General features: G+C 36.5%; 1 protein-coding gene across 3 annotated transcripts in view; it reads left to right on the forward strand.

The window, feature by feature from the left end:
- LOC132851376 (voltage-dependent calcium channel subunit alpha-2/delta-1) overlaps positions 1-14,607 on the forward strand; it is a 95,358-nt gene that overhangs the window by 29,624 nt on the left and 51,127 nt on the right. For all 3 annotated transcript variants that reach the window (XM_060878215.1, XM_060878213.1, XM_060878214.1), the window contains exons 4-6: positions 7,740-7,799; positions 9,933-9,968; positions 10,493-10,625. In XM_060878215.1, the coding sequence (XP_060734198.1) occupies positions 7,740-7,799; positions 9,933-9,968; positions 10,493-10,625 (229 nt within the window). The remainder of the gene's footprint in view (positions 1-7,739; positions 7,800-9,932; positions 9,969-10,492; positions 10,626-14,607) is intronic.

Consider the following 14,607-nt stretch of genomic DNA (forward strand, 5'->3'; position numbering starts at 1 on the left):
CCTCTCTCCAACTTGTACATTCAAAATTGTAGGTTGGCACAAAACGTGGAGCAATTTAGAGTTTTAGATGTATTCCGTTTGACTGCAGTAATAATTAAATATATCGTCGCTGTCGGGCGGAATCCTCGTATCTCCAAAACCATTACTTTTCAGGAAATTAAAAACGCATACCTTCAATCTGCAATGCACAGGGTTTAGTCCGCGTTGCAGTGGATTGTCTTGCGCTAAATTCCTGTCCTCAGACGAGCACCAGAACTAGCGGGGGTCAAGATTTTTTTTTCTTTGAGCCCAGTGTTTTGAAGACATTTACCTCAGAAGACGTGTTGATTCGTTGCGACTCTTCTTGAGGAGAAATATGCCGCGAAGCTCTCCCGCGGAGTGAGGAAGAGGTGGACAGTTGAAGTGTCCGATGGAGTTATGAGATTTGCGCTCAAGCTATTTTCAAGACTTTAGAATGGTTAATTACTTGTAAAAATAACAGACCTACATGGGGACTGACCAATAGCATCAATATGTGAAAAAATATGAAATTGACCAAATTTGGACATACAAGGTTTCCGCCCGACAGCGACGATATGCAGCTATCACTAAGGTTTTATTCTCATCAACATCTACATAGAGTCTGCGTTCCTAATGTTTTCAAATGTATATCTTGATCCTTAATACTGCAGCTTATATGCTACAGTATATCTTGACTCCTGTGGAGACAGTTTGTTTGATTTACTGTTGAATCTGTTGGATTGTGTGTGCACACAAACAGCAACAGTGTGCTCACAGGTCATTAAGATGATGTTATACAGACATCACTCCATGATAATGCCTGTATGCCAATAACGCAATTACAGGATGATTGAAGCAATAATATACTCGCAGGACTATAGAATTTCTAAAGTCAATATCAGAGTAACTGATATTACCCATTACATTTGTACTACATAAATAGTGGTGTTATTAACAGTGAACTGCTTGCGTTTATACCAAATCTTCTCAGTCATGTTAATTGCAGCAGCAGTTGTGGGGGATCATTTTGGCAGCTTTTTTTTTTCTTAATCAGTGCCTGCCTAGTGTTGGCTGCTGATTTAAATGATCATGCCTGGTAAATAACAGAGCCAGATGCAATGCCTTGGAGGTAATTGGATCACTCCTCTAACCTCCTCAGGGGAAAAAAAAAAGGAAAACATTAATGAAATCCATTCTTGAAAGTAAACCTGCTTTCTGTCTGAAATCCATTGGGAAAACAAAGCTGTATTAATGGCATAACCTCTCTCCTCACTTTCATTTCCATAATTACCACACATCCTCGGGTCACAGGGTTATTTGAATTTACCATTTGCAATCGCAGACTATCTGTTGTTCACAATAGCTTATCTTCTTATCTACCGATTTATATTCTGCTCTTTACTTTGCTTTTCCTTTTCATTTCCCCTGAATAATGGGTCAGTCTTAGATTTGCATAAAAAGGAGGCTGGCAAAGGCTCCTTATATTTAAAACGTTTTAAAACCAGTTTTAAATATCTCCTATGTTTTTATTTGGCATGATCCATTAATCAATTATGCTGCAATGTTACATATAGGATTTTGGTATAGCACTGAAGTTTGGCAATATTAGTAATGCTGCATAAGTAGTAAGACCTAGGGCCATTTTTTGAGTTATACTTATTTAATACCCAGATTGCTCACATATGAATTCCACTCGCAAATGGGCATAAGCTCTATTGAGACAGTTACATGCATGTGGTGAGATTTAACCAAATCAGAGGCATGAGTCAGTTTAGTCAATTATGTATGATTCTGACACTAATTACATTTTTCTTGTACTCCTGCAGGGAGCAGTATTAAATCCAACAACCCTTTCAGACAATTTCATTCATTTTTTTGGGCCGTAACCACACACACAGACACACACACACACCCACACACACACACCCACACACACACACACACACACACACACACACACACCCACACATATGCACCTACCCACACACACACACACACACACACACACACACACACATATATGCACATGCACTCACACACATGCACCTACCCCCGTCCACACATACACACATATGCACACGCACACAAAACAACTATAAAATTCTATTTGACATTTATATTAAATACTTATTTACACTATAGTCCTTTTTTACAGGGCCACAAAATCTTTTCAGAATGAACAACATATGAGGATATAGAATTTTTAATCAGACACTTTGCTTATCTCAAAGATCAATATTTCACTAAGAAAAGTAAGATTATTTACACTAAAAGTGAGTTATAGGCATGGGAGAGCTTTAGTCAGCTTATTGTTCAAAATGTGACCACATTGTCTTTAAAGTAGATTATACCAAATTCTTATTTCATGGCTATATTATTAATAATTTGAGAATTACAGCTAGGACTAATACATGGAACAATGAATTGGTATGAAGGAATCTGCATCTTCTATTCAATGGTTGTCAACTTCTATGTTCTAAACATATGTATCATTATGTTTGACTTGATTCTATGTTAATTGATATTAAATTTGATGGCAGAAAAAACTTCCCTTGTCTGTCCACACTTTATAACCCTCTTTCTTTATTGCTTTGTTTATTATTTATCTTTTGTTTGCCTAAAGGCTAGTGCTTGTGTGTAAATGTGGTGGTCTGGACACTAATGAAAAAGCCTAACTCTGACACTTACTTAATAATAATTAAATTTATTACTTTGACTCTTGCTGTGTAACATGAATATACTTTTGAACTTGAATCAGCACCAGTCCAGGCTGTGACTTATATCTATGCACGCTTCTGTACGTGTCCGGGGGATATCTCCATCTGTAAACAGACACACTCATCTGAATCATTTATAAACTATTGTGCCGCACCAAAAAACAGAAGCAAACAGGATTTATGACTGACTTCTGTAACTCAATGACGATGCTCAACCAAAGCCTCCCATTAGAACACAATATACCTCGGGCTTTACTTAGTTTATGGCCTGTGTCAGACTGCTGTCTGCTTGGGCTTCTGTCTCAAAATAATGGACATTACCAGCATTTTAAGGTCATACCCTTACATCTAGGTAATGATGACAAGACTGAATATTAGGCTCTTTGCTATCTGAAGGGAACGATGGGAAAAGAGGATGTTAGTTATTGCTCACGCAGTATCTTGTTGTAATTTGGGCTTAATGAATTAGACTGTCAGTAGTTTCGGCACATCGAGCAGGTATTCGATAGGGCTGGAAACATATGAGCGCTTTAATGTGTGTTATAATAAGATGAATGTGTCTATGTGAGCTTAGACCTAAGAACATCATTTATTCTGCAGTCAAGTGCCCATGGCTAAAATAATTAAGGATTGATGTGGGTGATATTCCAGTAGCACCACTAAGCGGGTCTCTTCCTTCATGCTGGCTATACTCAGTCTCTCCACACACAGTGTTTCTCAAGTAATACATCTTTGAGCTTCAAGGGTGTTTTGAATATATAAGGCTTTGTGTTAAGAGCCTAGTCTGAATTTCTCTGCTTTAAACAAATTATACCTGCTTGAATTTTGAATCAGGTTTACCAAGACTGAGCTTTTAATCTTCTGCCAGAGAGGGACAGAATTAATAAATATGGAGATCTGTTAAAGATGCAAGAAAAACTATTTTGATTTTGATCTCCAGCAAACCATTAATTTGTCATTCATATTCGCAGTTAGAGTATTAATTGGTGGAGCAGTGGACGTGTGACTTCGTGTGATCCTCATGTAAAATAAAGCCTCACAACAGCTCAGCCCACTATATTAATAAACTGTTCTCTCGCTAGCCTGGCAGATTAGAGTGGAGAAAAGGTGTTAATGAAACTCCACTTTGCTTATTGAATTACTTCACTGCACTTACTGTAATGAGTGTGATGAATTTGTCATGGGAAACATACCTGGCTTGCTGATGGACGGTCAGGCTGGCAGGGCTGTCGTTTGTGAACCTTTAAATGTTGTACATTCAAGTTATTTGGAAGGAAATTGATTTCATTGTATAAATATGTAGTGATACTATTGTATTGAGGAAATTCTGAGGTCTGTCTGTCCGTCCGTCCGTCCGTCCATGTATCTATAAATCAAGCTTTCGGTAAGATACAGTGAATTTAAGACACAATGAACATTAAATTATTTATTTGCTCCACAAGATTATGAAGGTATAACATCAAAAACCTTGTATATTGTTCCCCCTCTTACCATTTAGTTACACAAGATTCACAAAGAATGTTGTCTTGTCAAAGATTTTAACAAGAATCCTAAATGCCAGATCCATTGTGCCAAATGAGCATGCTGACTATTATTTTTTATTACAGGTTAACTTTATCAGCACCTTTTAAATAAAAATGTGCACCTGACAGTAAATGTTACAGAGTGTTCTTTGTAGCTTACATTTCCTACTGTGCATTTAATGAGTGAGGGACATATTTCAGCCTGGGTTTTCATCCTAATCCACATGGGTCGTTACACCACACACTTTAATCAGCAACGGTTTCAGGGTTGTTATGGCAACAACTCACTATTGGCCAGTAACGTATAGATCTGTTCACCAATACTCTTCCAGCATGATCAGTGAAGATTTATAGAAAAGGTGTAATTGTAAAGTGTCATAGATCTACATCTGTCTTCATAGTGTAGTAGATGAAATGGTGTGAATGTCGGTGTATGTGTTTGTGTGTGTGTGTGTGTGTGTGTGAGAGAGAGAGAGAGAGAGAGAGAGAGAGAGACAGAAAGAAAATATTTATTGAGGTGTAGAAGTGTGTATACATTTGCAATCATGTGTGTGCATATATATGTGTTTATTAAAGAGAGTAAATGTGTGTGTGTGTGTGTGTGTGTGTGTGTGTGTGTGTGTGTGTGAGGGAGAGAGGGAGAGAGAGAGAGAGAGAGAGAGAGAGAGAGAGACTATGATGTTGTGTATTTTTAGTTTCCCAGACTGTGCAGAGGAGGTGAGGAGACTGTTGAATATCAGCTCTGAACCTCAGCACCAGTGTCTGTGTGTGTGTGTGTGTGTGTGTGTGTGTGTGTGTGTGTTTGTGTGTCTGTCTGTTTAAATAGTGTCAAAAAATCTGTGTAAATGGGACAGAAACAAGACTGCTGACCTTGAGAATTGTGTTTACACAATGTTTTAATTAATAAAAATTAAGCAAACAAAGAAAAAAAAAGAATTGATTAAGCTTTGGTAATGAATGGTGAACATGCTGTGGACAAAATTTCATTTAAATATCTTAATCTTTATCTTATCTTTAAATGATAGTTTTCATTTTGTCTAATAAATGTTATTCTGTTAGTAACAACTACACAATATGGCGGAAAATTGGAGACCTGACCGTCACACCCATATGTGTAAACACCCACATACTCTTTTGTATGCTGTATCTTAACAATTTCCCATCACTGGAACTAAAAGTCATTAACCTTTTCCAGCATTGTCTGTGCACAAAACAAGGTCTTGAAGAAGAAGCTATTCATGAAATGGAGTGTCCTGCACAAAGCCCTGAACACAACCCCTTTGAACAGAGTTCCCTAATGCTTTTGTGGATGAATGATCAAATCCCTTCAGCTATGCTCTAAATTGTAATAGAAAGCCTTCCCAGAAGTTTGGATATATTGTTATAACAACAAAGGAGGATTAAATCTGGAATGGGATGTGAGTGAGTGAGTGAGTGAGTGAGTGTCAGTGTGATGATCCGTTATCCTATTGTATTTCGTAGGATGTTTGTATATTGCACACCTTACTATATATTTAGTAAAAAAAAAAAAAAATAATCTCTGTACTTCAATTTAATAAATAAATGTCTTTTTAAATACCATCTGTAAATATAATCTTTAAAGACAAGCAGGCAGCCCTGCTGTTACATTCACACCTCTTGTTCAGAGTTGTGTTGTTTAACAGAAAGGATATACGTGTGACATGACTATGATCTAAATGCTCTAATAGATCTGTAACAGTCTTTTTCTTCTGAACTTGCTCTTACAGGGAGAAATGTGTAGTCTTGGCAAAGCTCTGACCTTTTCACCTGCTCGAGATTGTGAAAGAGAACAATGTAATTGTCTTTACACCAGCTCTTACATCGCCAAGATATCCAGCAATGCTGACTCTAGCTATATCCCATGATGCAATTTTTAATTCGTTATTTTTTTTCCTATGGTAGCTTGGCATTTATTATGAATGATAAAAAAGAAGCAAACATGATAGCAGCCTAGTTCACTAAGCAGGAAATCTTATTGTGTGCATCTGTAGAATGGATACAAAGCATCATGGAAAACTAAGTGACTGTTTGGTGATTTATTCAACCTGTAGCTTAGTAACCGCCAAATAAATGCACTCTGTATCAAGGACATGTTTTGATTTAACCCTTTCCTGCACGGTGAACACTACAGTGGACAGCAATTTAAAAGTTTTTAATTGTACACGCACAGGTTTTATTGTTAAGACTGAATGCTAGCATCTTTATTAGATCATGCTCAAAAAACACCACAGCCACCTGCTGGTAGGTAATTGTAACTGCAACAAAGGACATTGAACAAAGATGGCAGACTCCAAATGTATAATCGTACTGAATTTTCCTAAACTGATTTATGTTCAGTTCTTCTGCAGTTAAATACATTTGCAGGTAAATCAAATATGGTCACTAAAAGGGAAAAAAAAACATCTAAGGAACCATATAATCATCTATGTTGCCTGTTAGCACACAGGCTACCTAATAAGTTCATATTTAGGTGTACATTTTTATACTTTATTATTGTTTTTCTCTGTAAATGAATGTTTATCTGTTGTGTTTACATGCTTAACAACAACAAAAAAAGACCTCCTGACCTGAAAAGACCTTGTAGGTTGTTGTTTTTATATTTCTCATAAATATAAGAGAAAGTGGGAGAAAGTTGGCCATTATTTTCTAGAGGCAATGGACTATAGTTGATGATGTTTTTTGAGATAGTTGTAATTTATTTCCATAATAAAAATGTGCATTTTTTAATTTCCTTGATTTCCAAAGAAGTCATTGCAAATGCTTGGTTGCATGCTTTTATTTTATTTTATTTTATTTTATTTTATTTTATTTTATTTTTGTATCATCCTTAAAGAAAAACAAAAAGCATGTTAGAAAAAAAGTCAAGTTAACATAATCCATAGTTAATAGATGCTATGAAATGGTAGAAATAGTCATAAAGTGAAAATGCTTACACAAATACAAGAAATATGTTAATAATGTTTTTTTTTATTAAACAACCCTCATGTCAGAACAATGTAGTATTCAATAATACAACCGAACTGCTTTAAATCTGAATTTTTTTTCCAAACCTTGTAAAAAAAAGTATATATTGAATAACTAAATTATATTCCATTTTTTTTGAGTAGCTGCAAAATTGAAAATTCTGTATTGTTATTTATTGTTAATTATCAGCATTATTTGTAATTTATGTATTGTAAATGTTTACTATTTACACATATTTGCAGTGTTGCAGTCACTGATTCTAGAACAAAATTTGCTTCTGCACTGTTAAAACTTGTTGCAGAGTAAATGCAGACTAATGTAACATGTGTTTGTTAAATTTCTGTTTAAATATCTGATGGACGTGTTTGCGGATGGATTCATGGATTTTCTGAAAACACGCCCCACTTTAAGTTGTGAAATGCGGCATAAAAGTGGCAAATGTTTAGCACTTTCAACATTCAAATCATGTTCTTAATTAAACTCACTGAAGTAGTGTATGATTTATCTTTTTTAGGCTTTGGCAACTGCTGCAGAAAACTTCCAGATGGCTCATCAGTGGAAGGAAGAGTTTGACGTAAGTAATTCTGGATATCATGTTACATTATTAATAATAACTTTCCAACAAAATACATTTCAGTCCTTGCTTATTATTCACAGTCATGATGCAATTTTACAGACCACGTTGACAGACTCTAGACATTTTTCTATTGTAAAATAATAACAATAACAACAATAACAACAACAACAACAATAATAACAACAACAACAACAACAATAATAATAATAATAATCTAAAGGTGTATTTCACAAGGAAATTTTGGTATCCCTTAGATATCATCACGTTGTGTATTGGCTTGTGGTTGCCAATAATATTAAAAAATCAATACTTCCCACAGACAGGCAATGGAGGAAGGGGTTATGTTATTCAAAATTCCTTTTCAAATTAAAAATCAATGGTTCTCTGTGTCCACATGTCATCAAATCCTGAGACGAACATCAACACAGCAAGCTTTGTGTTTTGTATTGAATCACATTCATTTTACAGACTCTTCTTTCACAGCAGCAGGTGTCTGGATATAATATGAGCAGGAGTATTTCAAGCTTTTTTGGCTCTTTGTCCTCGTCACTGTTCTCATCAGCTACCACAGAGTACAAAATAATAAATAAATAAAATAAATAAATAAATAAAAAAACATTAAAACCAGGTGGTATGAATGCATCGTGAAAAACAAAATAAGAATTTTTGATGTGTTTTTCTTCCAGTTTGCATGATCAACACTCTCTCAAGCAACATCATAAAGAGCGCTTTAGGACTATGATGCTAAAGTTCAGCCTTTCCGAATCAGAGAGCTTGAATTGACTTATTATAGATCTGTTTTGCAGGAACGGGTTTTAAATTTCCTTCAAGTATTTCTGGAAATTATTTCAGGACATGCATGAAGTCTAATTCTGTTTGTGCAGACCCTTGTTCATGTTGGGCAACATGGATCAAATCCATTTAAGAAATAATACATACTGTCTGGAACAAATTTGCCCATTTGCAGCAATCTCAAAATAAGGCGCAGTCTAGATTAAATTCCACATATCAACTGCTCAGCCTACAGAATACGCAGAGAACATATTATACTATAGTTTGTTTTCTCATGGTGATTTATCTGTGCCTCACAACGTCAGAGTATATAGCAGGCTTGAAGATTTATTTGTGTATTTAACCTCAACAGACAACGATCAAACCCCATGCCAAAAAGACAGAATGAAGCTGGATATTGATATGCTGAAGAAAGATTAGTCTCAATACAGTGTATACAGCCATCCACCAGTAATTGGTGGCATACACTGCATTGCATAAGTATTCATTGTCAGGACTTGCATTAGTATTCTTGTCCATCTAATCTTACAGAGCTTATGCAGATTTGGCAAAAAGATGAGAAGAAGCATTCAGGATCTATGTGAGAATTAGATAGAGCAATGTTCCAGAAGGCTTGCCAGAGTTGGATCTAGTCATCTTGAGGCCCACGGGAAATAACATTTTTATGCTTTTTTGTTTAATTAACCTTCATGTGACAATAAAGAGTACGTTAGATGTTAAACACCTTAGATCATTCCAAAGTAAAATGTAAAAATGTATAGCAATTCAAAAGCGGTGAATATGTATGTAAGCCACTGTTTTGGTGACATATTGGATGCTTCCTAAATAAATCATTACCCCAACCGCTTTCACCCATGCCTGGCTGGTTTTCCCATGGCTGAAATCTGGCAACTCTATCCCCTGTCTAATCCTACTTAAAGCGCCCACTTCGTTAGTACAGACTCACTAACAAAACAAGCAAAAACACTATTTTAATGATAACGGTCCATTATTAGAGATATCATGCACTCAAGAAATTATATTAAAAAAAATCAACAAAATCTAATTTTTCTTTTTAGAACAGCATCAAAAACAGCTCTGACATGTATACAAACCTCAGCTCAGTGCACTATCAGTGTGTGCGCAACTCTATTGGATTACAAATTATAGGATAAAGATTGATCTCCACCCACAAATATGACTTTTGGCAAACCAGCTCTATATGTAAATGCATTTTCCGATGGATATCAAAACTTTCTTTTGAACACGACCATCAATATTGTGTGTGTGTGTGTGTGTGTGTGTGTCCAAAAATAGATAAAACTATATACAACCCTTGTCTTTTTCTTTCTCATGCAGAAGAATGATATTGTCTATTATAACGCCAAGGACAATGTAAGTAAAGACTTTCTATTTTAGTAGCTCAACATTCTTATTTATTTCCAAAAATTATTAGTACATGCTGATTATTACTTTAAATCTCTTTGATTACCAGCTTGAAGATGTATGGCTTTACAAGCAAAGTGACTAAAAAATGAAATCATATGTTTGACTCTGACCCTCAGTCTAGACTATACAATCTCTCAAGATGTCTTATATCACACCTGCCAATTAGCATAATGACAGAGACACTACATAGGGAGAAGTGACGCAGAATTAGGCGCACTATGAATTGCTAGGATGATGCACAGCTGGAGTGCCTAGTTAGAAGGTGTGAGTGCTATTCTGAGTAGTTAATGAGTGTCTAGTGGATTCTCTGGCACAAATCGGCTTGTTAGTGTCATACGAGGAGGTTTTTTTTTTCATTTTTATCTTCTCAGTTATACCATGTATTAACTGTATGATTTGTTGGTTCAGTTTGCGATATTATACGTAATTCTGATAATAATTTGTGTTCTTGGAATTCATTCACCTTCAAGCTTGATGTCAATGAAACCGAAGGAAGGAAAAATCGGATCCGACCGGAATTTAAAGAAGATCCGTTTTTTAAAAACCGCCTCATCTCTTACAACCACACAGCTGTGCACATCCCTACAGACATATATGATGGATGTGAGTACCAGCATGTTTAAATGATATGGAAATGCTATGCTTTTATAAACACTGACATCAAAAACTGGGTGTGTCTAGAAAATGAATGATGCTGACTCCATTTTAACATTGTTTTTTTTTTTGCATGTGAATCAAGAATCTTTAGCACATCAGACAATGTGTTCATATTCTCTGCTTGTTGCTTACTGACTGATAAAAAGATTATAAACAAGTATAAGAAACTACAAGAAACAGTCTTAGGGCTCTCAAGTTTTGAAGACAGGCAAGCGTGACATCTCCAACCCCCCGAAACACCCCTCACCCCCCGAAAAAAATATAAGAAAGAAAGAAAGAAAGAAAGAAAATAATAATTAAAAAAAATAATGGGGGAGTTGTTGTGTTTGGTAAGGATCACTGACCGCAATTTAACCAAATCCAAAGTATTTATTTAATTTCCATTTATTCATTTGTGTGTGAGTGTGTGTGTGTGTGTGTGTGTGAGAGAGAGAGAGAGAGAGAGAGAGAGAGAGAGAGATTATGACTGGTGTTTATTGTGTTTGTTGCCTTTTTGGACTCCTTTATCATTTGTAATATTACTCCCATTTAAAACAGTTCGGCTTAAGCTCAGCCATTTTTAGGGTCATGATTGAGGACAATGTCCCGTCCAGAGACAAGCTCTTTTGTTTTGAGATTTTGTTCAAACCGACCATCGAAAATACCCTCGCTAATAAATGTTATTTTTTTTTATTGGTTGTTGTGTTAAATCTTACCCAGATAGTGCTATTTTCTAATTGGCTGTTGTGTAGCCTCTATTTTTGATTGGCTGATGAGTGTCAGGCTCGACTAAGAACTCCAGGGGAGACGCGCTTGATTCCTGCCCGGCGGTGCGGACTGATACATTTTGGGCGCTGCAGCATATTAAATATATGATAGAGTCAAAATGTTTTCTGCGTGAGAAATATGATGTGTGTCGGGAGAGCTTGAGAAAAGACCGAATTGCGTGACTGTCACTCTCAATGCGTGACACTTGACAGCCCTGCAGTCTCTCAACATGTCATTAATTCCCATTCAATCTAGTTTTAACTATGGAATGAATCTTCTTTATTTTACATATCGTCGCTGTCCGGCGGAAACCTCGTATGTCCAAATTTGGTCAATTTCATATTTTTTCACATATCGATGCTATTGGTCAGTCCCCACATGGGTCTGTTATTTTTACAAGTTATTAACCAATCTAAAGTCTTGAAAATAGCTTGAGCGCAAATCTCATAACTCCATCGGACACTTCAACTGTCCACCTCTTCCTCACTCCGCGGGAGAGCTTCACAGCATATTTCTCCTCAAGAAGAGTCGCAACGAATCAACACGTCTTCTGAGGTAAATGTCTTCAAAACACGGACTACGTGGACTAAACCCTGTGCACTGCAGATAAGGTACGGCGTTTTTTTAATTTCCTGAAAAGTAATGGTTTTGGAGATACGAGGATTCCGCCTGACAGCAACGATATTATAGTAGATTAGATTGTGTTTTATTCTTCTGGACCCTTGGTCTTTTTTCCCCAAGAGATTAGTACATTTGGTAACGTGTGAAAGATGTTTTTTTTTCAATCCAGCGACAGTTCAGTAAACCGATCTGTGGTCTTCTTGAGAACTATATTCAGAAGCTATGCACTGTACAAACTGCATGCTGAATAACCTGATCGCTCAAATGATCACATTACATCCTGTATGAGTGATGATCAGAAGAGGACAGAAAATGCCTTATTGGTATATAAAACCTGCTGTTCATAGGATTGGAGCTATAATTAGCTCAGTTTTACAAGTTTACATGAAAACCTACATCTTTTGCCAGCCTGCATGTCTAAATGACGTTTTTGGCATTCGACTAGAAGTTGAAACATATATTTCTACCTTTTGACAAGAAGAAAAAAAAAATTCAGCATAGAATTTCTACACAGGAACTTGGGTTGTCTTGTCAACTCCAAGTTCCTCTGATTTCATCAAGCGATGTCCAGTCAACGTTCGCCTCACACCTCCAGGGTCAGGGTTCGATTCCCGCCTCCACCTTGTGTGTGTGGAGTTTGCATGTTCTCCCCGTGCCTCGGGGGTTTCCTCCGGGTACTCCGGTTTCCTCCCCTGGTCCAAAGATATGCATGGTAGGTTGATTGGCATCTCTGGAAAAATTGTCCCTAGTGTGTGATTGTGTGAGTGAATGAGTGTGTGTGTGTGTGCCCTGCGATGGGTTGGCACTCCGTCCAGGGTGTATCCTGCCTTGATGCCCGATGACGCCTGAGATAGGCACAGGCTCCCCGTGACCCGAGGTAGTTCGGATAAGCGGTAGAAGATGAATGAATGAATGAATGATGTCCAATCAACACGGCTTATCGCAGCATCCGAAGAAAGAGTGAAAGTATTAGCATTAAATAAATCATCTTATGGACATTTTACCTTGTTAATTCAATTTAATTCAATTTGTGATTGTGACAAGGAAAAACACCCTTAAATAAGGAAGAAACTTTGAGAGGAACCAGACTCAAAATGGAACCCATCCTCTTTTGGGTGACACCAGAAAGTGTCGTTATAAATGATTATTTTTACACCAGAGAGTGTGATTATAGATATTGTCCTTTCTACAGTCATATACAGTCAATTTGGAGTTATGCAAGCAGGAGCTCCTGAGCAACTCATAAATTAGTTCATCATCTGAGTTTGTTATAGATTCACCACCAACACCTCCGTGCTGATGTCCTCAAATGCGCAATGATGGCGATACAGCATATGTAGTATGTTATTTTGTGTATTTATTAGGAATAAAAATCCTCGTGGGGTTGGCAACTTCTCTTTGAATGTCTGAAATCTTCATGAGGCGGAATCCAGCTGGAGCTGGTACATCTTTAGATACCTCGGGATCCTCTCAGGGTTGGAATCTTCTCTGTTACACTGTCTAAAAGAAAAATATACATAGTTCTCTTGGTATGTATGTAAAAATGGAAGCATGTATGTTTTATTCCCACTTTGTAACTCAAATAAACACAGAAAAAAATGACATCATTACAAGCAGTAGCTTTCTACTGGTAAGGTCATTCAAATGCATTCAAAAGTTCTGTATGTTAATAGAACTAATCTAACCAAAGATACTAGAAAGCATTTCAACAATTTTCACTTTAGGCAAAGCTATTAGGTTGGCCAGACTATGGAGGAATTATTTCAGCTCACTTTGCCTGCTGGGATAGTGTTTGGCCCTGCAGCGTAAGGCATCTCTTAAATACTGACCTTGTCCTGCACATGCAAATGGACTCACAACCTCTCTCTCTCTCTCTCTCTCTCTCTCTCTCTCTCTCTCACACACACACACACACACATACAGTATGAGAAACATGAAGTTAGATAATTACTACACCTTATTTGACATTAACTAATGATTAGTGCTTCATTAAAAGGCAGTGCTGTTAAACTATAAATCATTTTATTCTTGTAGCATTTAATGGATCAAGACTCAACTTAATTATCATTATTATTTCAACCAAATCAGTTGATTCACTTCACCAGGACTTGTATAACGCATTTATTATATAAAGAAATAAAATCTTATTGTTTATATGATTTTTTTTCCTGTACAGATATGTTTATTTAATATTTACAGACTTCAATTAGTTTACAGTGTTAGTGCTTTGTAACAGTTTATAAGTTTAATAGCACTTTCTTGGTTATTATGCGAAAAGAATCGCACACACACACACACACACATACACACACACAGGGCGGCATGATTCATCTTCACACATCATGTTTATTCCTTATTTGCTCTGCTTCGTTCATGTGACTCCTGTGCTTTTGTTTATTTCTCATTACTAAGTCATTTATCTTATTTGGGTTTTTGTCCTTGTACATCTTTTCAATTTGTACTAACTTAAGGTTTGGAAATGGTTCCACTGTCTGTTAGATTTATGAACCTGTACGCTCGAGTTATCAGTGACTAATGGAAAAGTGCAGATAGAGTGAAC

This window comes from Tachysurus vachellii, chromosome 9, assembly GCF_030014155.1.
Source record: "Tachysurus vachellii isolate PV-2020 chromosome 9, HZAU_Pvac_v1, whole genome shotgun sequence".
Lineage (NCBI taxonomy): Eukaryota > Metazoa > Chordata > Actinopteri > Siluriformes > Bagridae > Tachysurus > Tachysurus vachellii.